Source organism: Dicentrarchus labrax, unplaced genomic scaffold, assembly GCF_905237075.1.
Source record: "Dicentrarchus labrax unplaced genomic scaffold, dlabrax2021, whole genome shotgun sequence".
In the NCBI taxonomy this organism is placed as follows: Eukaryota; Metazoa; Chordata; class Actinopteri; family Moronidae; genus Dicentrarchus; species Dicentrarchus labrax.
Genome location: NW_026136707.1, coordinates 20,119,185 through 20,144,941, shown reverse-complemented (window position 1 = coordinate 20,144,941; position 25,757 = coordinate 20,119,185). Strand labels below are relative to the sequence as shown.

General features: G+C 40.9%; 1 protein-coding gene across 2 annotated transcripts in view; it reads right to left on the bottom strand.

Moving 5' to 3' along the window:
* znf407 (zinc finger protein 407) overlaps nucleotides 1-12,591 on the bottom strand; it is a 142,661-nt gene extending 130,070 nt beyond the window's left edge. The window contains exons 1-4 of one of the 2 annotated variants that reach the window (XM_051406730.1): nucleotides 12,513-12,591; nucleotides 9,896-10,621; nucleotides 7,319-9,577; nucleotides 266-380 (exon numbers count right to left, since the gene is read on the bottom strand). In XM_051406730.1, coding sequence (XP_051262690.1) covers nucleotides 266-380; nucleotides 7,319-9,577; nucleotides 9,896-10,556 — 3,035 coding nt within the window. In that variant the 5' untranslated portion in view covers nucleotides 10,557-10,621; nucleotides 12,513-12,591. Of the gene's footprint in view, nucleotides 1-265; nucleotides 381-7,318; nucleotides 9,578-9,895; nucleotides 10,622-12,512 lie in introns of those variants that run through there. The other variant, XM_051406731.1, reaches the window with a different exon arrangement.
* Between the last annotated feature and the right edge of the window lie 13,166 nt (nucleotides 12,592-25,757).

Here is a 25,757-nt window from a genome sequence, read left to right as displayed (position 1 = left end):
CTAGCCATATTACTAGTTACAATGTCAGTTTAACACTACCGTACACACACTTAAATGCTTCAGTAGGAGTACACTAGTTAGTAAATGATGGAAAAGTACCAGACTTTCAGTTTTAATGTTCAGTTTTCTAATGATTTGACCCCCCCTCTGTCACCAACCTTACTTAAGTTGTAACAAAGCAGGGGTTTTGTTCCACTCTTTGCCAACGTCCTATCTTTGCTTTGAATAAAAGGCTTTTCAATCCTTTTAAAAAGATGGAACTCACCCACAAATGTCGCATTTGTACTCTCTCATGCCGAGGTGTCTCTTCACGTGGTTCCTGGCGTCTCCCAGCTGAGCAGTTGCAAAGTTGCAGATCTTACACGTGAAGGGCTTGGATCCTGTAAAACAAAGCATAGGAGAGTTCATATCCAACAATAATATTATGTTTGAAAGAAAGAAGGAGGTGGCAAGTTTAATAAAACATGACTGAATAACCTCTGAGAAGAAATCTGATTTTACATCACAGATCATTTTTCAATGCCAGGCATGTACGACTGTTATTAGTTCTGTGCTAGGACTTCAACCTACTTCACAACCACAAAATGACTTCAGAATTATAAAAACACATGCCTTTACTACAATCCCCATAAAAACTACAGTCACACTCCAAGTGCCAGGCGTCTCTTCTTTCACTCTCTATCTATCCTTGTCACTCTCCTTCATCTCTTACCTACTCTTCCTTTGCCTGTGGATGCGTAAATTGGATTCCAAAGGTCAGGGCGAATACGTAAATCAATTCTGTGTGCGCTCACTACCTCCCATTCCATCATTAAAGCGCTAATCACTCTGGCGGGCTTCGCAGGGAGGTTTCTCCCTAATTATTGTCATTAATAAGTCCAGGGGGGCGGGGTAGCGTTTGAAAGAGTGGCAGAGCCTCTGCCTGCAATCCGTCATTTAAGAGCAGAGCTGCGAGGGCTGATGCCACCGCACAAACATCTACTGGCTTGAGCTAAAAGAGGGAACTGGGTCCTTTAAAGCTGGGACTATAAATCTGGTTATGTTAGACAAAATCAGTAACTCATGTGCTACACCAAATTCTAAATTCAACCAAATATTTTGTTACACTTGTTCACAACATTTAAACATATATTTGGTGGAATAAAATGGATATTTTGTTTGGCGGGTTGAGCCACATTCAGGCCAGCATAAAGTGTGACACTGCAATCTAAGTGGCAGCCTGGTATGATATGATATCCACACACGCATCTTTGAGAAAACCCTCACCCTCTCGCAGTGAATATCCCAAGACGTTCTACAATATTTATTCCAGGGGCAGCCACTGATTTGATTAAGCACTTTGTGTAGATTACTAATTCGTTCATACACGGTTCACTTGCTGTGAGCTGGAAGTACGACACATCGAATTTTAAGCCGGTAACGAAGATTGAAAGGCAAGCCTGTGCTAACAAGGCCCATAAACACAGGAGGCGGGTGGGGGTCCACACATGGGCAACAGCAAAGCCAGCCTCTTCATTTCACATGTCCCTACAGTATACTACACACGCACACACACAAATCACTACACACAGTCACAAAAAAAGCACATACACAAGAATAAAAGGCAGATAAACACATTGAATTCTACACACTTCACACCTAAATGTGGAGACACATTTCACACACACACTTAAAAAAAATTAATCACACAACACAATCATCAACACCCGTAAAAAAACAAAAAGACTGACGTGCTCACACCACACCCACCATCACACCTACACATACCTACACCTAGAATCAGAACACCGCCTCACACCTATGCATGTGCATACAGGCACACACAAACATTAAATTCACAAGACATGATCACCCGCGGACAAACAGAAGGAGAGACAATCACTCTCTCCTCCTAACTCACACACACTCCAAACACACACAACCTAAAGTTGAGGTGAGAGAGAGGCGTGTGGGGAGCTGATTTGTCCAGATGGCTGGCTGAGTATGAGACATGGCAGAAAGGAGAGAGATGTAACGTCCCTCAGTTCTCACATCTTATCACATTAATACTCCACCACTCCACTTAAACAGCCTCCGTGAAACTGAAATTGACCATCAATGCAGTGTCATGTTAAATTAATATTGCCATCCACATAGGGGCGATGTGGCTCCCTCACATCCCAGATGAGACAGGGAATGACTAATTCATTTCCTGAGAGGAGAGAAGAACCTCATGCAACATTTCACAACACACACACACACACACACACACACACACACACACACACACACACACACACACACACACACACACACACACACACACACACACACACACACACACACAGAGTGATGTCTTAAGCCTTGCACATGCCACACACTCCTATCATAGCCTTGGCTTTAATCTTAAGGTTTGAGGAAGAGAATAATGCATGGTAATTTCATGTAAATAAATGTCTGCATTATTAGGTTTCTCTCCACAACCAGCTAATATACACTGTTAGCTCTTGAAAGTGTCTCACTTTTCAGCCACGGGTTGGCTGCAGGCCTACAAGCACTGTATAAGTTACCATAATCTGTCACACAAGGGTTGCAGATATTAGTCAAATTTTATTTTCATCGGTCACATTGTTTTCAAATATTGTATGCTACCAATAGATCCATTTTACATTACAGTGAGTGGATTAGAATGTGGTTAAGGTAGGGCCACAAGTCACACGCAATGGGGGAACTTTACTTGACTTACAGTTCCTAACAAAATAATTCATAATAAGCTTCATTTGGCATTATGCAACGTGGTAGTGTCATTCATTAGAGCCCCTGCCACCTGACTCACATCTTTCAAACTTCGCTTTCTATTAAAAATTCTCTAGCTCCAAGTCAAGATAAATCTGATAACATCAACAGGGTTATTTTTTTCCAAACTTCCTCTCCAGAGCCACAGAAGACATTACAGTCTGTAGATGTTTTCACAAGCTGACAGATATTCCTCATGATGAACAAACTAAACTTCATTGTAGAGAAAGGCTCATTCTGTCATTCATAGTGGCACACACCTGTTAGTAAATTATCAGTTGGGAATTCATGTATTGATGATTTGTGGGAGATGGGTGTCCTCGCTACCTGTGAGAATGTCACACTTATGGCCCATTAGTAGAACATTGGGATCTGTTTTTCTGCAGGACAATTTTAGGCACTTCTGCTTAAATGTGGATCAGTACTGTTAATGTGAAACCGAAGCCTCTCAAATGGCTAAAAAAACCAACCTAAAACAATGCCCCCTTCCCTCTGGTACACAAGAGAATCCCAACAGCTGTTAACCTTTCCAAAACAGAAGACAGGTTAGATATGAGCAGTAAATAGTGCTGGGATTTACCATTTTACAACATAAACAGCACAAATCAAAACGAAATATTTGGAAATAGGATTAAACCCATTAAGTCCCATAGTGTATATATGATAGATTACACTAATTTACTAAAAAGGGCATTATCTAAAAGCGGCAAGCATCACAAAGTGATTTACTGTACAGCAATATGATTGTCGTTATCCGGCTAAATGTACAGTAAGAGTTTTTCAACGATAAAGCCTTTCAGTCCCGGGGTCCAGCTCCTGGATCTTTCATTTACAGTTTCTAATGTTTTTCCATTCTCGGTCTGAAATATCCTTGTTACGGTGCTGGAGGAGGTCAACTTAAGAATAACATTCCTGGGAAGGCCTTGTTTGCCATCCAACCCGGTCCAATTCACCTTCTGGCCACAATCATCATAAACATCCTTGCTGCATAATCATCCGTGCGCTGGCGGCCACGTCTGTGTTTCGTAATTTTGAAAATTGTGTCTTCTACCACTGGATCCACGATCTGCAGAACAATGGTCGGTAGGACCTTAGTTGCTGATGGTGTTAGTACCGCCAGTATAGAGGTATGATGTGATGTCCTGTTTGGCGATGATGGCGAGAGTGAGGTGAAATTTGTGGCTCCACACACCTCGAGGAGGAGCTGCAAGCCAGTGTCCGTGGGGGGCTAGGAGAGGGCAAAAGGCTCAGCGGGGAAAACTGCCCTTGTTCACATTTCTGGGCTCCACCGTTGCTACTGGGGTTTACTCTGTCTGCCATCCTCTGGAGAGGCTGTTGGAAAGAATCGTTATCCTCACGAAGTTTGGCAAGCTCCCGCCCCAGCTCCCCGACAGTTCTCCTGAGAGACGAGTTGTCCTCCAGTGCCTTCTTGTGGTCCTGTGCCAGCTCATCCAAAGACTTCTGAAGCCTGGAGACTTCACTCTGCACACACTGTTTCACCAGTCCCTCCACTTCCTGCACGGTGAGCACTGCAGCAGGAGGCGCTGGCATGGAAAAACGGCAATTAAACCTAGAGCTGTAAATACTTCAGTTTTGTCCCAGGCTATTTTCTATTTCCACCTTTAGTCAGCTTTCACCTTTTAACGCTTTTTTTTAAATTTGGTCCTTCGACAGGTTTTTCGTCGTCAATATTCCATGCACTGATTAGTTTTGATGGTGAGCAGTGGTTAGTATAGAAATCATGCGTATAAGTCAATATCTCATCCTTCATCCTTAAAAAAAACATTTGGGCATTATATCTACATTTTGTATGTACTATTTTTGTCTACCCCAAAATGTACTTGGACTCGCCAACAAATGGGAAAACAAAAAATTAAATATGTGGATTATGTGGAAGTTCCATCCACTTTGAATTTGATGCAAGGCACTGCTTGAAGTTTTAGTGGAGAATTTAATGTTTCATGATGCTTTTAAACATAAAATCATGGGAGAAAACACAAAATAATGTTACGGATTTAAGGATCTTAGAAATGTATTTATCTAAAACCCTTATGTTTCCAAATTCTACATTTTGAAAATTAAAAAAATCCAGACACCGGCAGGCCAGTGGGGTGCTTGCAGTTTCACTTTTATGTTATTTCTACAAACACACATCACATCCTGCATGCGAACGTGCACGCATGGCATGTGTGTCCATTACTTTAAGGCTCAGTCTGAGGTCAGACAGCTCACTCCAGTGAAAAAGTGACCAATTTACCTCAAAATGCAAATTCCAGCTGTACCCTCATTGGCAAAATGCAAGCATGTGTATGTGTTTCCTTTAAGGGACAAATTGACAAATCTGTGTGCAGCCTCCCACTACCGTCTCCTGATTTCACTGATTAATCAAGTGAATAAAAACTAGGTCTTAATTAAAAGGATCTGGACGTGCTCCCAGCCCAGAAAACTGGCAGACCCCCACCGTGCAGCTCCACAGCCCCACAAACAAACTCCCAGAATAAATGACCACCACATAAAAGGTGAATAATTCACTGTAATGAGGGAACTTAGCAATAATAACAACTGGCATATGTTGTCAAAATGAAGAGAAATAGGGGCTTTCCACAAATAAGAACAGCATAAATGAAAGTGGAGAAGTAATCTCAATAAACAAGAACATAATTCAGTTGAATAAAAAGAGGTAAACCTAAAAAACAAAGTATTCATCATTTGAAACCTCAGAATGTGCCCTTGACTTGAAGCCATCTGTTGGGACCTCAGTGTCACAGCTTTCATTTTCTTAAGTAACACTAAGTAAGTGACCTCAAAACTCAAGAATTATGACACAGGGTAGAATTATGAATACATATAGACTAATCGTTAATAAGAAGAAAGTGGTGGCTGAACATTAATCATCAAGATTTTAACCTCCAATTCTTACAGCTTTAAGCAATCCGATTTTAGCAGTCAGCAATCTGACTTTGGCCACACAAGGTGACTGGCATACATACTTGATATAAGGACGAAAAATGTTTTCTTTGAGTGAAACTATTATTCCTCTGCCCCAGCAAAAACATTGCCTACCCCTCATATACAACTGAAGCAACAGCATATCAGGACATTTTCCTGCAACACATTTCAGCCTATTTATGGGCATATGATGACATAACGGAGTGAAATCAGCACAATGTTTTAAGTACTTTGCCAGTATTTAGTGAGGACGCCAAGGGAATATTACCTCTGGGTTTTCAAACAAGCGCTACAAGACAAAGCTACAATACCTACACAAACCATCCACTGTCACTAAGTCTGAAAGTGGAAACAAACCTATTTTATCTCCCATTCAACAGACACGTCATACACACACAAAGCACAGAGCACAGACTTCAATTAAAGTCCCATTAAAGTTTGGGCTGAAATGGGGGTGAACCAAAGGAGGCAGAGAAGGGCATTTATTGATGGCGCCCTCACATCTCGTTCCCGCATTAAGTTGATTTTAAAAGCAATTAATACACATGGTCAGGGAAAAGTAATGGAGCGCCCTATGTTCTTAACCTGCCGGACATTTCCCAGCCGAAGCCCTGGTCGACGCAGCCCTGCTTTGCATTATAAATGACAAGATAAATCTTAATGGATTGAGCATAATCAGCTAGCCATGAAGGCTGACATATACACACATTCACTAGGCATACGAGTGCTCACACATATACACCAACATGGACGTACAGACACAAGGGAAATTAAAGGCTTTGAATACGTCTGCATTGATTATTTTAAATTATTAGCCCACCTCTCTTTGGACCTCCAATGCTTTTAGCCTAAGCTTTAACACATTTACAGAGACTTATTGACTATAATTACAACTGAGTCTTGGTAATGGACACATCAATTATGAGTCGCACATGTCTCTGACCAAGCGTTGTTCAGGGAATCCCAATCTGGGGTCCATTAGCGTCTCTCCTGCTGGTCTGAAGCTCAATCAGTCTTTACCTTCAACTCTACTGAATCAGCTATTACCTGGCTGCAGCAGATAGTAGCCTTAACATTAGCTTGAGCTGCCAAAGAAGAGGCTGCGTCTTCCCACTCAATATAGTTGTACCTAAAAACAAAGGCCTAATAGCTGAGCAGTTGCACAAAGAGATTCCATTTTAAGATTTTCTAGTAAAACTCGATGTGTTCAAGTGCTCATAAGGCATTAATAGGCCATGTAAGAACCACAAATTCAATCTGTATTAGTGGAAATCTCCAGTCTAGTCCAAGTGAGTTTATAAATTACATCACAATAAATATATAAGTATGTGTTACCAAGTGATTAATTCAAATATTAGAGATATTTGCAAGTATGGAGCATTATAAACACCTTTCTAATACTGTGTTGTCCTGTAGTGTTTTAACAAACTCTTACTTTATCCAACAGTGTACATAAAATGAGGCATAATAGTGTTGACCTTCTTTTACACAGCATACATAATGCACTGGTGAATATGTATTGTATATGTGTGTGAGACAAAGAGAGTAGCAGAAAGAGGAAGAGTGTGTGAGTAAATAGAAGCAGGATACATACCGGTGTGTGTGCGAATGTGTGCCAGGAAGGCCATGGAGTTGCTGCTCTTGCACACCTTGCCACAATATTTACACACACTGCCTTGGTTCTCCTCGCGCTCGCGGTTGATCTGCTCCGTGTCCTCCAAAACGTACTTGTTGACCTCCCTCAGAAGCTCCTCGTGTTTCTCCTTGATGTGAAAAAACAGATCCTGCTCCGATTCGAAGCGGTCTGTGCACTTCACACACTTGAAGCTAGCGCCTCCTTCCGGCAGCTCCTCCACGCTGTTCTGCTCGTTGCGGAGGTGGGCGGCGCTGGTCAGGTGCTGGTGCAAGTTGCTCTCGGTGTAGAATGACTTGCCGCACACCAAGCAGTGGAAATGCTTCTCCTTTGACGGATGCTTCATTGAAATGTGGACGTTGAGGCCACTGATGCCGTCGGCCATAAAGCCACAGTCCTCGCAGCGTATGCGTGGGCTACTTCCTTTGGCTTCCTCTCTCACCTTCACTTCCTTGCGTTTGAGCTTCTTGACATATGCAGAATTGGAGGGCAGGAAGCCAGAGGGCACCGGGGTTCCTCCAGTCAGACATATCACAGCAGACTCGCCTTCTAGAGCCAGACCTTCCTGCAGCACCTGCTCCTGCTCAGCGAGGGCCTTCATGGATACAATACAGGCATCAAAAGGAGGGGCTTTGGACATTTGTGTATCGGAATGAGAGCTGTCACTCTTTTCATCTGAAGTCATCTCATCTGCATTTAAGTGCTCAGCATCTGTTTGATTAGCCCCTTCCTCCTGGCTCTCTTGCTGTGCGGACTGATCCTCTGCAGGTTGAGGTTCTGCTGGAGCTTGCTGGGGTTCAGACATCGCTGTAAGTTCAATTGTCTGGTCGGTTGGATCTGGTTCACCACCACTGGAAGAAGTAATAATCTCTTCTTGCTTCTCATCAGTACTGCCAGTCACACTAGCGACAACATCGACAGGTTCTGTGGTGACAGAGGATGCAGCTGCGTCCTGACTTTCCATTGCTTGGCTGTCATCAGAACAAGATTCAGGCTCTTCAGTGGGTCTAGGAGGCTCACCTTCAGGATTAGAGTTCGTCTCCACAAGCTCAATGACCTCCTTCAGCTTCAGTGGGACTGGCAAAGCTCTTTGCCCATCACTCCCCAATGGTTCCAGGTATTTCTGGCTTTTCTGTTTGTGCTTTTCTGTGTTGGAATGGCGAGACATTTCCCTGCTTGTTACGGCATAGTAGCTACATGCTAAGCAGACATACTCAAAGTTTTTGGTGTGCTTTCTCTTGACGTGAAGATGGAGCGAAGGGATTGATTGAGCTACAAAATCGCAATGGCTGCAAGCATTAACAGAGTCATATTTACTTTTTTTCTGGCTTGTGTCTGACTGAGTTTGCTCTTCTCCACTTTGTTCTTTGGATGCCGTGTTGTCAGGTTCCTGCTCATTGTCGGTCATCTGTGAGGCTGCATTTGGTTCCTGGGCTTGTGTAGTTGTGGGTTCTTGTGGTGATGCACTATTGTGATTGTTGTCAGGGTTCTTATTTGCACACTCTTGTGCACGTCTAACATGCTTTTTCGTGATACAGTGACGATCCATGTCTCCTTTGGTCACACAGCTGTAGTTGCACAGAGTGCAGCTGTAGCCGTACTCCTTGCTGTGTTTGCGGCGGACATGGACACTAAGGTTCGTAGCATTGGACACTACCAGGCCACAGTATCCACAAGTAGTCGTGGAACCTTGCTTTGGTCTTCCTTTTTTCTTTCTGGGAGGTTCAAGCTCCAAATCTTCTTTCTCAACAGACACAGCTTTGGCAGCCTCCGACGCCTCTTCAGTTTCCTGATCTTCTTCTGTCAAAGTAGCTACCCCTTCTCCATCAGCCAGCAGAGTCATATCATCTATAATGGCCCCATCTCCAGCTCTGTCTCTGTACATACTCTCAACGTAGACTTCAAATGAGGAAGATTCTGGGGTTTTCTCGCCTTTCTCCTGCTGCATGTGCCTATCTGAAGACAGGTGAGCCTGCATCCACTCAGATGTGGCCGAAAAAAAGTTGCACAATTTGCAGTGGTACCACTCCTGGTCCAGGTGTTTGTCTCGAGCATGGGTCTCCAGCATTGCAGGGGTGCTAACCTTAAAATCACAGAGTCTACACTTCAGCTGGAACCTTTTGAGTGTACGTTTGGTCGCCACTCGTGTTGGAGTAGCTTTCACAGTGCTGCCAGGGTCCTCAACTACCTCTTCTTTATCCACGTTCTCATCAGCTTCAACTGAAAGACATTTCAAAGATACACTTTAAATCTCTTTTCAGCCGTCAACTAAAACAACTCTGTGTGCAGTTATAGCTTTGAATAATAAATGCAGAAATAGTGAAAAAAAACATTTATATTATATGAAGTGACAATTGGCCCCAAAACAGAATTTTGATATAATTAACATGTAATGCTTAAGACTTCAAATCTTTCAGTATTATGATGAAACATTCCTGCTTCAAATTGACTGAACTATCTAATATGTTTAGAATAACGTGAACTCGGTGTTAGGCTGGGTTGCAACATTGACCAAACTGGGGAAAAGCATATACTCACATGTGTATGGGGTGTCTTTGGTGTGGTATCTCTGGATATGCACATCTAGAGGGACCTTGTCCCTAAACTCTTGCCCACAGTAGTTGCAGGAATATATCATCTTAGGTTTTGGGGTTCGCTTGCTCACTCTTCTCTCTTGGGTACAGACTGCTTCCTCTTGATCGGCCTGCTGTTTGTCTAATACGGTTTCCTTTTTAGTTAAACGCTTTGTGTTTGTGCCATTGTCACTGGCTGCTGATCTCAGCTCATCAAGATCAGACTCGTTTTGCTTAACTTCAGCAGAACTTTCGGTCTCCATGTCTACTTCCTGCTGGATTTCAGCTGAACTCACGTCAGAGATGTTATCGCTCTTCTCCGCTGGCTTTGCAGTTCTATTGGTATCCTTAGATTTATTCCCATGCTTTCTTGCATAGTGAATCTTCAGTGATCTTGGACATTTGGCCGAGAAGCCACAAGCTGTGCAGATGTTATCTCCATCTTCAGGTACGGAGTCTGGCCGCAGCCCCTCACTGATTTCCTCATCAGGCTTGGCAGTCTTACTGGGTGAGTCTCTTTTAGTTTCCTCCATTTCCACATCATCTGGCTGCACCTTCCCACTGGTGTCATTTTCAGACACGTTGTCCTCAACAGCCTCCTTTCCTGATATCAAGGCTTTATCCATATCATATCCTGCTATAATTACATAACAGTGAAGCTGATCTCTGTCATCAAAGGTGAATCAAACTCCTGGGGGAAAAAGAACACAAGAAACTTGACATCTTCAATTGTCTGAAACACAATTCACAGAATGAAAGAAGCATCTGTATACAAGTTAAGTGCCTTAGCCACAAACTGTGTAACTAACCACAAGTGTCTGAAAAGTGATCAAGCCTTCAACAACGGTATCTGGCTCATCATAAGTAAATGTCGCCATCTAGTGCTTCCAGATACAAACTGTCAGGTAAAAACATGCCAGCATGAGAGTTGGCTGTTGCTGCTTATTAAATTAGAAAAAACAAGTCCACTTAAGTCACAGACATTTAATGAAGTATGCATATGTCATTGCTGGTTTAAGAATCATTACTAAATGCTGGTAAACATGATTCAGTAGATTTACAGCCATTGTGACAGTTAAATTAGTAATAGTATATTAGGTATAGCTTAACATTTGATTATGAATAACCATATTTCTAATGTGTCTTTTTTGGGGGGGCAATTATGAACTGTTATTTTACAGTGTAGGAGACAGCTGCAATAAGTGTTTCTATATTTGCTTGTATTCTCCGTGCAGCGTGTGTCTTTTTGCTGCACATGTGCACACAGGCTGATGAATGGGTTTCTTAACTTGCTTGTTTTACTTATTGGCATCTTTCTCAAACACCATATAATACATTGTTTGTATAGGGGACACCTTGAGCAACTAATATCATGATTATCATAATTCCTATTGTTACCATCATCACCATTGTCATCATTATTAATATTATGTACCTTATATATAAATGCCATCCAGTGTTATTGGTGAGGATTTAGTGAAAACAATGATGTCTTTTCTCTAAATTGGCCTGTGTGGTGGTTGAGGCCAAATCCTTTCACTCAATCCTTACCAATAACACTGTTTGTTCTCGCAAATGTAAATATAGTAGCCATCCATAAAAAGTGATCTGCGTGGTTCAGAGGGTTCCGTTAAGGTCAACCAATGAGCACTGTTTTTCGAGGAAGTCCAACTTTGAGAATGAGCTCATTGTGCTCACTACCGCCACCCACTGTGTATTTTGGCAGGATACGACCGACTACACGATTAGCAGAAGGGACACCATATCAAGTTGGAGTCAGTGATGTGTTTATTTGGTCGCCAACAATAAGTCGACGATGGGCCGAGATGGAGAGTGACTTATACGTGCATTATGAAGGGTCTTAACTCGTGTCCATCTTGTTTCTCGGTGTTTAATGCGAGCAGAAGACAACGGTGTCGCTTGAGACCACAGTAATAGATGGACCACAAGTGCAGTGTCTGCTCCTGGTTACAACTCCGTCGTCATTTAACACTACGAACGCCATTTACCTACAATGTCGACTTGCTAACTTTATTTGGGAGAATTTCCAGCGGTTTTTGCTACCAATTGTCTTAATACTAGCTTTAAAGTAATATTAGGATAGCCGAACAGGTTTCAGACTGCACGTTAGGAACTGCAGCGTCAACGCTGAACAACCAGCGTTGCGGTGTAAAATGCTGCGTGAAATCTCTTCCCGTGGCGTACACGGCTGTTGCACGAGGACACAAATCCGGTGAAGTTGTTGTGGAGACCGTCACCGTCGCCGTCTACCGCGGCTAACATGCTAACAAGCGACATGTTTCCCCAACTGTATTTTGAGATGCGCACAGTGCCGCCAATTAAATTGCTGCATATGCTGTGCAGTCCAATCACAGCGGGACTAAGGCGGGTCTACGTCGCTCCATGGCTTGGAAAACGACGGCAGCACAGAGGCCCAAAAAGGAGGCTAACATCGACCTCTGAAACAGTGGTCTATACTACCGAAACAGTCCTTAAAAACACCCCTGAGAGTTGTCTATCGTTTCAGTAACACCAATTCGAGCAATGATTAGACAATACAGTGTAACCACAATTAAGCTTACCTCTTCTTATACGACTATTTCCACTGTCCGCGCTTTTTGCTGCTAGACACAAATGGCGTACCGTAGCGTGAGCCATGCGTCACACGAGGAGGTGGCCTGCTCGCGGCTTCTCTTTTTTTCTACATCAGCTGATTTGTCACATGATGCGTTCCCGCTCCGTGGGAAAAACGAATTAACCACACATACATTAAAGGCAACACATTGAGATTGGTGACATTTAAAGACTCGTTGGAGAATGCCAAGACGCCACGGGTTCAAAATGTAAAGCTCTCATTGCTGCAGTACTGTTGTGACATAGTTTGTGTGGAAGTGATGCGTTTATTGTCATGTTTTACAGCAAAGTGTATGAGCAGCCAGGCATCATGCATAGATATGAAATTGAATTTGTACTTACTTTAAATAAATACACTGCTCTTGAATTTGAGTATTTCTATTATGTAATAAAAAGGTTTTGCTTTTTGAGTAACCTGGCTTGAAGCTGAGGTGTGAGGAATACCATCTACAAGCAGGGACACTGAGAGTCAGTCAGAGTGGGGGGTGCTGAGAGACACTCATTCTATATAATGGCATCATACTAAATGCTAAATTCATTTTGGTGGCTCATTTATTTTTATTTTATTTATTTATTTATTTATTTATTATTAAGAACATTAATTTGAACTTTTTTTGTAGATTAAACATAAAAAGCAAAGTAAAACCTCTTTCCTGCAAGTCATTACAAGTTTGAACATATTTATGAACTAATGCTTTTCATTATGCCAGATTTTAAGAGGTACTGTAGCGCCCTCAGCACCCCAGGGCCCATGTCTGAAAAGTAAAGACTAAGCTATAGCATTTCCAGTTAGGATGAAAATCTTAAGGTGAATGCATATCAGAGTAGCCTAACATATACTAGTGTCCATGTGAGTGTGTTGTGCTTTTGTTTAGCATTTGAAAAATATCTGTCTGATGATAAAAGCCAACTGTTGTATGCCTGTGACTCGGAGGTAGAGTTGATCGTCCACTAATCAGAAGGATGGCGGTTTTATACCCGGCTCCTCTCGCTCAAGTGTCATTGAGCAAGATACTGAATATCTAATTACTCCTGATGCTGCACATCGGTGTATGAAGATTCCTTCAATGGCAGCCACAGCCCTCAGTGGAGGGGTGAGTAGTGTACATTGCTTTCAGTAAGTGCAGTCCACAGTTTTACTATTGAAATAAAGATTTCTCTAGCACATTATCTTTACAAATGTTGCCATATTGTGAAGAAAATATTTCTTGTAGTCTATTGTTGGAAAGTAAGAACATTTAAATCACTAAATATTGTGCTGTAGTCTTTATAATGTGAATGTAAATGTTCATATTTCCTTTATTTATTTGACTTTTCTGAACTGTCATTAAATGTTATGGGAATAAAACACATTTGTTTTAATTATTGTATTTATTTAATGGAGGTTCAGCATGTGGTCTGTACAGAGACTGTGTATTTTTTCTCAAAGCCTGTGATGAATCACCACTTCCATTTGACATCCAGTGTTAGCTTTATGGAAAGACTGAAGATGGATTAATGCATGGGCATTAATTGATTAAGTAGTCTGACAGGTCAGGAGGTGATAAATGATACCTCCTGCTATGAATACACAGTTTACTTTGCAATAATTTTCTTTAATTCATCACAGTCAAAATTATGTGACATGGATGGTTGGAAACACATACCCCCCTCCTCCCCCATCTCCCATTTTTCATTAGGATTCATCATTCATTTTTCTCCATTAGTTGTCTATTAAAAGAGGGGAGGGTGGCTTTGGTGGACACTGCCTCAGTCACCTCTCTTTATAGCTGTTTCGCTCTCTTTAAAGTTTTGCTGATTTTTTTTGCTATAAAATAATAATTTGGGGGAAAAGGGGGGAAAAAATTACATATCTAGAAAAATTACTGGATGTAAATACATATTCATCCACGTTCTCTAATAGTGCCATCTTTTTTCTCTGAAGTAGACTTAAATTATAGGCTCGCTCAAATAAGATCCTTTAACTTCCCAGCATCAATACACAGTTAAAAGCCACATGCTCATTTACATTTTATAAAAGGGCTCATTTTCTGGAACAAAATATGAAAATAGTGTAATAGGCAAAGTAAATTTCCTTAATATGTTGCATTTTCACATTTTATGTACATAAAGCAGCTTTAAGCAGTGGTGTAAGAAGTAGTCAGAAGCTTAAGTAAGAAATTCCACGATCTAAAAATAATCCATTAGAGGTAAAAGTCCTGAATTCAAAATGGTACTTAAGTAAAAGTACAGAAATATTATCAGCAATGTGTACTTAAAGTGTCCAAAGTAAAAGTACTCATTAGGGAGAATGGCTTCGTTCACAGTATATGATTCTGTTTTTATTACTAACAAACAAACGTGAGAGCATTGTAATGTAGTTCAGGCAATGAAATTAGAATAGAATATCTCTAATTATTAATAGCCTACATTAAAAGGCAAGAAAAAAAGTTCACGGGAAACAAAAAGGAAGTGCAAATTAAAGGAGAGACAGAAAATGAGAGAGAGAGAGAGAGAGAGAGAGAGAGAGAGAGAGAGAGAGAGAGAGCAGCTGGAGGTGATGTTGTTTAAGGTTTGCAATAGTTGCAGTAGTAATTTTACAGTTTATTGAGCGTTAAGTTAAATTCCTGTCCACTATTTGTCCACCTAGCATAGGCAGATAGGCCTGTTGTGATTATTAACATCCTAATAATTACATTGTTTTTCTAATTAACAATTTCAAGTCATACATAGGCCTATATCTAATGCATGTTTCCTTTCCCACTACAATCTCCTTTGTGGCTCTTGCAAATCATATCTACACTGTGTCTTAAATAGCATGACCTCAGTAAATCCAGTAGGATATATAGCTTAATCCAGTAGGTCCCAAACTTTTTCTTGTCAGGACCCTAACAATTAGAACACGTAAGCCCAATTTGTGAGGATTTTGTCTTTAAGGACCAGTGTGTTGGATTTAGTGGCATCTAGCATTAAAGTTGCAGATTGCAAGCATCTGAATACATCAAAGCCTTCAAAGCCTGTAGCAGAAATTACGGTGGCTGCAAAACTTGCAAAAACCATAAATGGCCCTGTCTAGAGCCAGTGTATGGTTTATCTATTCTGGGCTACTCTAGAAACACGGGTGGTCAACATGGCGACTCCCTCTGTAGATAAAAACGGCTCATTCTAATGAACACAATGATTATTATTTCCAGGTGATTATACACAGCATACCTCTGAATATTATATTCTATTTCTGCCAATAGATTCTCCGAAATGTTACACACCGGATGTTTAAGGAATACAGTATTCCCCACCAGAGGGAGCAATCTGCACATTTATCACACTTTGGCAAACTTCAGCCACAGCTGCATAGTGTGTGTATGCAGTACCATGGCAACCGCCTGAGACACATCTCACAAAAAACTGTTTGCTGAAAGACAAGAGTCTTGCCAGAAAGTGATAATGCTCTAATAGTGTTTGAAGGAATGGAAGTAAAGGAAGAAAGATAAAACTCTTACAGACACAATTACAGCACAGTACCAAGAAAGGGTCTCTTCTCTTGATTTACTGACAAAGACAAAATGTGTGCCTTTAAATAGACTTCTTTTTACAGTCAGGTTTGCAGAAACAGCCTATTTTTGTTTTACATCTTATAGTTTTTACTATCAAATAAATACCTAGTCTTTGTCATGTATTATGTATTGAAAATACACACAGAACAAGCTGTGCATGCATATAAATGTAGGCAATGCAATCTGCTAACTACTGTTTCACTCATTCATAACACACAAGCTGCTTATGTACTTCTAAAAGGGTAAATTAAATTGTTCCACTTGCTAACACGAAATTAACTTTCACCATTATCATAACCAAAAGGAATGGTGAGAACCATGACAACAGAATTTTGATCCACATAATTTATCTCCAGGTAAACTTTCTAGCTAATAGTTTGCAACAACTAAGTACCCAGCTGTGGCTCCCGTACTGATTTGACAGCATGAATCAACATCTGCAACATCTTAACATTGGTGCTAACTACATGGAGTTTGTGTGTCACAATATGCAGTGATGTGCGGTACATAGTTGTTTGTTATCTTGCAAGACTGCTTGACCAAGACATCTTGTGGTCTCTTCTTGTGGGTCACTGGGTATTAGTTTAAGAGCTTTGTTTTTAGAGGGATCACTGGGTTATGTGTCCAAGTGCTGTCTAATCTGTTAATTAAAATAAACATTCCCAATGAGTAACATGGTCACATGTTGTTGTAAAGCCTCTTCCAAGGTACTTCTTTTCACCTTATAGCTGAAAGTTTCACCAGGACAACATGTGACGGGACCACTCACTTGGTTAATGTTGCATTGTATATTTTAGCTGGGAAATAAACCCGGGTCTCTGCACTTACGGTCAAGTGTTTGATACGTTAAACATTTTAAATGGGAGGTTGTAGGTATGAAAATAATAACTGGTTGCTGGGGAAATCCAGCCACTACATGCTCACTGCAGCATATAGCCTTATGACTCCTACCTACCGCCTGCCTATAACTCTGCACATGCAGCCCCCCACCCCATCCTCCCCTTTACGCTGTAATGCATTATGAGGATATTTCCTCCTCCCAGAAAACCTTTTTTCTCTCTCTCTCTCTCTCTCTCTCTCTCTCTCTCTCTCTCTCTTTCTCTCTGTAATGTGTACTCACACTAGGGTTTTCCTTCATTATCGCAGCAGCATCTGTCTAAGAGCATGAGGTCACAGCAGCCCCAAAATGCATCACCTCACTGTGTAAACACACAGCTATGTTTAAAAGGTGACTCTCAGAATGGGGTGCAGTGATGTTTGGGTTTAGTTTGAAGGTTTTTTGCCTTTATTTAGTTTAAAAGAGAATGTTTTTTTTTTTAAATGTAGACGATATCAATGACCCACAGCCCAAAATTCTAAAGGCTTTCAGGGAACACAGCTGATGCTAATAATAATAATGTAAAATTAAAGAGTTTTTTAGCTTGTGTTCCGTATAGCTCCAATTTACTGTACTGCACTGTACTGTAGTAAACCTGCATCCCAGATGGATGCCATGTGCAGTAGCATTCCTTCAGACTAGCTTTACTAATCCCTGTCATTCAAGTTCTGACATTTTCCTCCACAGATCTGGGCTAGACCAGGGCCAATACACAGATCAGGTTTCTGCTGGATCTAAATGAAGCTGCCTTTCTATCTTGGGATCCCTAGGTTCAAGAAGTGTGTGGGATTAGAGTAAAACTGGACAGAAGGGTTGGGAGGATGATATGTTATTCAAAGACTACTATGACTACTACCACGGCCACTAATGGCCAATTTCTGCTTCAGCATTTTTCAGAGCATAAAACCGTGTCATGATGAAAACAGAAGGGCGACCAAATATCAAGGTCTTGCTTCATGTTCTGTGTGCGCTGGGAGTGTCTGGGTTGAAACAGTCAACCCAGACACAGTGATGATGAATTCATTAGGGGAAGCTTCCTTGGTTTTCTGGCATCAAACACAACAACACATGTAAGCCACACAGCTGCGGGATGCTTTTTCTGCAGGGTTTCTCTCCCTCTCTCTCTCTTTCTCTCTCTGTCTCTCACCCCAGACACCCCCATCCCTCCTTTTCCAACCTCTCCATCCTTTCCTAGAAGCATTACCTCACACCACATTAGACAGAATCTGAGGTTTCACCTGGGGAGTGTGCACACAAGTGTGTGTTTGAGCTCTGTATCTATGTGTCTGTATGTGAGCAAGAGGGAAAGTCAGAGAAAAAGAAACCGTCTCTGAGACGTTTCTGTTTAAATTTGCCATTTACACAGCTTTGGGTGGAGCACAGTAGACTTTCTTAGACTTCTCTCTTTTTTCTCTCTGAATTCAGCTCACTTGCAAAGCCACACAAATGTGTAGGGACAAATCACTTGCAGGATAAGATCAGCCTTTCCTTTCCTTGGTCTGATATTAAACATGCATAGTTTGAAATATTTATATCAAAATGGACAGATAGCTTTGCAAACTGCTAAATGATAAAGCAGAAACTGAGCTCAAGAACCCAACCATTCTCACAGTATTACAAACAAAGCAAGGCAACCACTCAGCATCGGCATAATTATTACCATGACCTACAACCAAGAGGTGTTTCATTTCACTCCCACCTTCATATAATACAGTGAATTTTACTGAATATTCTGCAGTGTATGAATACTGTTACAGCAAAGGAAAATTTGAGGGTGCATCCTTAGATTCATGTAAATCATCGTGATTTTGCTGATAGTAGCCTTAACGAAGAGACAATGGAAGTTCTTAGGAGAGGTTGCTGTTAACAAAACCATAAAATACAGAGAACATAATTCGCATTATGACTGCTGCCGGTCATCTAAACATCCTGGAGGCTGAAGCTTGTAAAAGCAACTGTGTATAACATCAGTCAAACAGCCATTATTTAAATCTCAGTGCCTCCCCAGGCCCACCCAAAGAGACTCGAGGAATTACGCTAAGAGTGGTTTCTCTCACTGTGTGCTTATTATGCTGTCCTCCCTGCAGCTTTCACCCAAATCTTATTGTCTCTATCTTAGTCTCTCTTTTTCTGCTTTGTAATCCAACTCATCCCTTCCAGCACTGTGTGTGTCCACTGGACCTCAGATGACACCCTCCACGTAAAGCAAACCAAATTACGCTGCTCAAAGTAATGTACCAGGAGTGTGTGCTTGGATGTAAGAAAATGGCCAAAGCAGCGTCATCTGTCAAGGCGTTGCTTTGGCCATTTTCTTACGTCCAAGCACACACTCAGACAGTCAAACCAGCTTCAACTTTTTTACCCGATAATCCTGTTTTTTTCCTGTGGGATCACCCTTTGTTGGCAACCCTGCAGTGCCAACACAGTGGCCTCATTGAAATGAATGAGCGGGCTGTGTTTTTTTCACAAAGTCTGAACACAGCCTCATTAATATGTAAGTACAGCTCCGGCGGACATGAAATTGGTCAATAGTTTTAACGGTGTCCTGCAGTGGCAGTCCTGGATGTGCTGGTGCCTAAGGCAAACTCTAATTAGGACTCCCCCCCACCAGGGTTCTTATCATGTTTTGGGTGTGAAATGTTGCCATGGAGATGAGTTCAGTTGTTGAAGAGTTCCTGTTTGCTCTGTGGATGTGCAAACAACTATTACTGGATTACTTTTGATACTGGAAAAAACATCAAAACGTGAAGTTGATGAAGCAAGATTTAAGATTTATGAGGAGCATTTTTTGTTTGAGCAAGTTGTTTTTAGAGCACTTAATGCCTTTATTACAGAGTTGATGGTAGAGAGATGACAGGCAGTAATATGCAAAGACAGGTCCTTGGCTATATTAGAACCGATAACATCAGTCCATGGTCTGCACCTTCAACCCCCAGTCCACTGGGACACCCCAGATAGTTTAAAGACAATTTATGCACATTTATCCACAAGTGACATCAAAGATATCGCTATGTCTGAAAAGTGTTCAACCACATACCACTACTGTGGGATGAAAAGAGACCAAAAACAGATGAGTGTACTGTATGCCAGTGTTTGATAATCTGTGAGTCCCACAATGAATCAACACGGAGTTCATTTCTAAAACGTGACTATCCAGAGCTCCTGCCCGAGCTGTGACGTCTCCTCCTACAGCTCTGAATGTTTTTCTTTTCTTTTGCAGGTTCACGTCATAGTGTTAAGAGGTGTGTGCACGTGTCTGAAGGTGATTATGGTGTCATGACGTCTGCTGGTGTTAGGGCTGAACCCAAGAAACCATTTAGACACAGCAACCCCTACAACGGCCCTTCACACACACACACACACACACACACACACACACACACACACACACACACACACACACACACACACACACACACACCTACACACAAAAACAAACACACACACACACAAGCTTCCCTCACTTAAACGCATGTACAAGGGGACTCACACTTCACAAGCGTGTTCACACACAGTCTCACACACATGATTACCAGTAAATGGGTCTTCAAAGTTGGTGAGTGTGTTTAGGGGGACTGCAGACCCTTGACAGCTGATATTTGGAGAGCTTTCTGTCAGTAACAGCCACATCAAGCTGAAAGTCAACCAGCTGAGAGGCTATGAGTCAGCGTATATGTATTTATGTTCCAGATGTGTGTGCGTGCGCAGATAATTTTTGCTGGCTTTGTGTGTAAGTATAAACAGTGAGGCTGATACTGAGTCTCAAAACTGCTTCTATGACTTGTGAAATAAACTGCACTACCCTGCAGTACTTGTGCACACTTATGCACATCTGGACATGGACACATGGTAACACAGGTTGGAATGGTCTGGGGGATAATGGATAAGGGGATAAATTAAAGGAAAAGTTTCATATTTTAGGAAATATGTTTATTTGCTTACTGTCGTTTATGTCTGTAAATATGAAACTGCAAGAAGCTGGTTAGCTTAGCTTAGCACAAAGACTGGAAGCAGGGAGAAACTGCTATCTGAAATACATTAACATCATCCTTCAGTCAGCATAAAGTCCCATTTCCACATTTAAATAAGGCTGCAAAATTCATAGTGTAAAATCTGTCTACATTCTGTATTAGTAAGATCATCTGTAGCTGAAGAAAACCAAAGCAGTGAATCATTGCCATTTCCCTTTTGGCTCGATATGTGGTAGGTTCTTAGAAATAATAATCTGTGGTTAGTCATGGTGCTGCGTTAAGGGACTCTGTGAAGTATGTATGAGTCAAAAAACTCAACTTCTTTCAATTACAGGCGGGAATTTCATTATTCCTAACTTAGACATGGGATTCAACAACTTCACACCTATTCTCAAGTCAAGTAGTAATATAGTTTAGTCGTAGTTAGTGTAACTGCTGTACTTTACAGGTACCTTTTCTGGTTTAGATAACGCTGCTACCCTGTTGCATGCAGTCCATCACTCTTAAAACACCACGCCTCTCTTTCTTGCATTCTTAATAGGCAGTGAATGTCGTTCGGCATTACTTATCAGCTTTTGATTTGTTAACATGTGTGGTCAATTGTGATATTGCATCATGGGAATCTGCGTAAAACTGTGTGCCTGTTTGAAGCGTTGACCTTCGCATCGACTTCTCCCACAAAGGCAAATTCCATGCCAAAATCTCTGGTCTATATTATAGGAGGAGGGGGGAGAAAGAAGGATGGCTGGTGCATATTTAAGTATTCACCAAAGAGCAGGCTAAACCACAATGTAAGAACAATGGTGCATTGTGGCTTTATGGTTACAGTAGTACTTGTGGTTGAGACAATAAATCAAAAATGAATGTTAAAACCTTCAGTTTCAATTCATACACTACATTACTTAATCTATCTCTTTTTTTTAAATCTTTCATGAGTCTTCACTCATTTTTACAGGATATGCAATATACAGGAATTAGCCACCCTCAGTGGAGTTGACAGAGGTGTAAGCTTAAGTTTATCCACTGAGGATGTAAGACACAAGCTTCCTCCATCTCCTTCTCCATTCCTCTGTCTGTTTCTCTTAGACACACACACACTTACTGATGTTGTACTGGCCGTGAAAATGTTTGTATCCACTTTGGGTTACTGAGTGTTTAGTCTAGAATAACACCAACGCTCACCAGCAGTCCCAAAGCTTAAGTGTGTCACAGCCTCACTGGCCTGCTTTGCCCCTGGACAGCTACACTGTCCACTGCAAAAAATTAAGCTAATCCAATGTGTTTTTTTCTTTCAGATTAAACTGTTAAAGAAAGAAAGACAGGATATTGAACCAATCTACTTCGAACCACGGTGTTATGCAACTTGTAGTTTCCCACATGCTGTTAATACAGGACGGAAAATAAGACTGCGTGATGTTTAGAAGTCTATTCCTTTGATCCCCATTTCAAACTAGTGAAAAGATTTGTCTCAAAATTGCACTCAGTCACTTCCAAAGACTTGATATTGTTTCAAGTCATGGATGCAGTTTTGATACAGAACAGTTTCAAGCTCTACTAGAAAATAGTCCAGCTGATTATACTGATTAAGTGGCATCTGCTTGTAATTTTTCATAACAAAAGCATTACAGTGTTTTTCCTGTCACATGCAGAAATTTAATGATCAATAAAGATCCCAAAGAAACAAGTACTGCTAACAGCTGGGCTGTTAGATAACCAGGTAAGACTGACACCTTCCTGGAGTCCAGTAGGGTGAGAGAGAGCAGGGGTGATTTTCCCAAACAGATTTAGTGCCTTGATCTCTTTCAGTCTATTGTTCAGCGGATCGAGGACTAAGGGTTTATAATGTTACTGAGCTTTTGGGAAAGTCGCCTACTGCACCCATGCTTGGGAATGAAGGGAACTTACATTACTGTATGTGTGTGAAAAAAAAAGAAGAGAAAAATACAACTGACCCTTCAAAATATAACTTTTATTTTCCATAATTAAACTGAAATTGCAAACTTAAATATTATTTTATTACTTTTAATATCTAGAAGTTAGTGCAATAAGATCATAAATACATAGAATATATATGAATTTGCCATTTTTGGTATGGTATTAAGTGACATGGACTGAGGAAGGTGAGTATGACATGCAAGTTTCTATGTGTCCCCTCTAGTACACATACACACAAACAATACTGTAAAAAAGAAAATCCTGTTCCAAGACAGTATGAACAGAGTTAGGACGGATACATTTGCATGGCTGTGACTTATATGCCAGACAGCACTCTCAGTAAGTCTGAACTATCTGAGGATGAAATACAGCCCAGAGGTTTCAGTCTCTGTGTTACTTGGGGAATATTTTGTTGGAGACTTGAGATCAGAAAAGCTTTACTACTCCCTTTTAAGCTTCTGTACTCAAAAAGGTATTGTTCTCATCTACTTTTTATTGTAACATGCAACTGCAAAAGGTAGTTATTTCTCCTGATCTCCCTCCTCTTTTCACGTACGTCTCTCTTTTTGGACTGTGAGCTTGTCTTTGTTCTCAGTCTGAATTGAAAGCATTATGTAAAAGGAAATGATTAAAAGAAAAAAGATAACCGCACACATTCAAAGTTGCTGTATCTCAGAGGGGAATTAAGAGCTCATAAATTAGCTCAGACGAAATGATGTTTCAAATGATAGTTAAGAGATTAAAAAGTAGCTTGATTTGTGCTCAAAGGTTTTATTCCCAGCAGTGTGTCACTGTGATCTTGGATCTTAAAGACTTCCTTGCTTAACAATGTTCAAGTCATGTTATGGAGGGGTCTTTTTTTCAATTTCTTTTAAAAATCTTTGTAAAAGAACTTTGGGTCTCGTTAAATAAAAACTTTTTAGGAACTGGTATCAAACCTTTTGAAACGTATTCTTTCAGGTCAATGATGAAATCTCTTTTTGCCCTTATGTTGTCATAGAGAACACACTGTACTGAGAGCAGAACACTATCACTAGTGTACAAGACGGTAACCTCTCTTCCTTTTGGACCCACAAAACTCAGTTGCTGTGGCAGATATTTGAGCAGAACACTGAAATCATTATAGGATCCTCTTTTTAAAATGTTTTGGGGATGGGATGAATTGCTCAATCTGGACTTGAAACACAATATGAACATTGTAACAAAGTTAATCAGCCTTTGTTTTATACACACTTGAACAGTCTTGGAGTTTTTGCACCTGGTGTCATTTTATTACTCAGTATCTTGTAAGAAAGTAATCCACTGAGTATGGTTTGGGCTGTGTAGCCAGCTACACACATATCGCACTGTGTGTAATTGGTGACAGTGAGGTGATACAGCATTATAACTTTTCATTAAAGCATTTTTCTAATCAATGTCACTTACACCCTTAAAATGCACGATTCAACCCTGTAATTTTTCCTCTTCATGCATTTATACACTTATACAGAAAGAAAATTCCAGACAGAGGATCCAGGGTAGTAGGCTACATGAGAGGAGCAGGTCCTCTGTGGAGCCATCACAGAGAGCAGACACACAGATCTTCACTGACAGTCTCTGTCCCAGTGGTTTTGAAGCAGCAAGATTATCTTTCAAACCCTGAAATGAGTCCAGAAAGAGCCTTAGTCCACAGAACAAGTCTTTTTTTCTTTGCTAGCCTCACTCAGTGCATGGGTGGCTGCTTGTCCTGGGAACTGTGGAAATCTTTGTCTAAATGACAAATGAATGTCTCCAAATATGTAAAAATAAAGGTCATTTGGAAGATAAATTGTTTTAATCAAGACATTCTCAGGTCTTCAGATCACAGAGTTCTGTATCCCTTTCTATTTACCAACTAGCACAATACCTGCCATTCCTTAAAATTGAAAAAAGACAGTATGAGAACATGACATTAGTCTCTTTACTGTTGACCTAATCTGTGGAAACAAGTGGGGAAATATGGACCCGACTCAGTGGTGTTTCAATGTATTTATACACTTGTAATACATGTAATACACATTACATTTGACCTATTGTTAATATAAGAATAATAATTAGTGCAGCTTCAAGGACAAATAGCTATTTTCTGGGTTTATCATCTACTGTATTTTAGAGTGCAGTCTTATGGGTGAGACATAACAAGGGTTTGAGCCTATGAGATCTTAAGTTGAGATAATTAGATAAAGCAAAATCTGATAGCTGCTGTTGCTTATTTCTAGTGCATACTGTTCGTTATGGCATGAGTCCAGTTTACTACTGCGATGTCCAGCGTGCTTACACAAATGCTCCCATTAGTTTCCCATTTCTGTTCATTGTCGTTTGATACAGGAGAAATATAATAAAAAAATATTTTAACAGGCCAGACTTGTGGCTTGAACTCACTGACTTGGAGAAGCATGCCATGTTGTTTTATGATAGATATAAACGCTCAGCGGGATCTCGTTTGCCGTGTGTGTGCATGTGTGTCTGTGTGTGTGTGTGTGTGTGACAAGATTATTTCAGTAGCCTTGTAGGGAGCACAGGCCAGTGCTCACTGTGATACACACTGCTCTCTCTCTTTCTGTTTCTTTCTTTTGTTCTCAGAATGATTATTTCTCTCTGCTTCTGACACAGGCTTTCCCTATTCTCTGTATATGGGTGTTGCAATGTGTACTCTCCTGCCTGAGTGGAAAGAGAAGAAAATGTCCTGTCCTACTGGGAGGGGTTGGGTTTGAGAAAGGTCTTTTTCTGATGTCACACACATGCTAGTGGAGTTACAGCTGACAAGCATGTGAAGCTTTTATGAAGCACACAAATGCATGCATGCTAGTGCACACACACACGCACACAGACATGCACACAGACACGCACACAGACGAA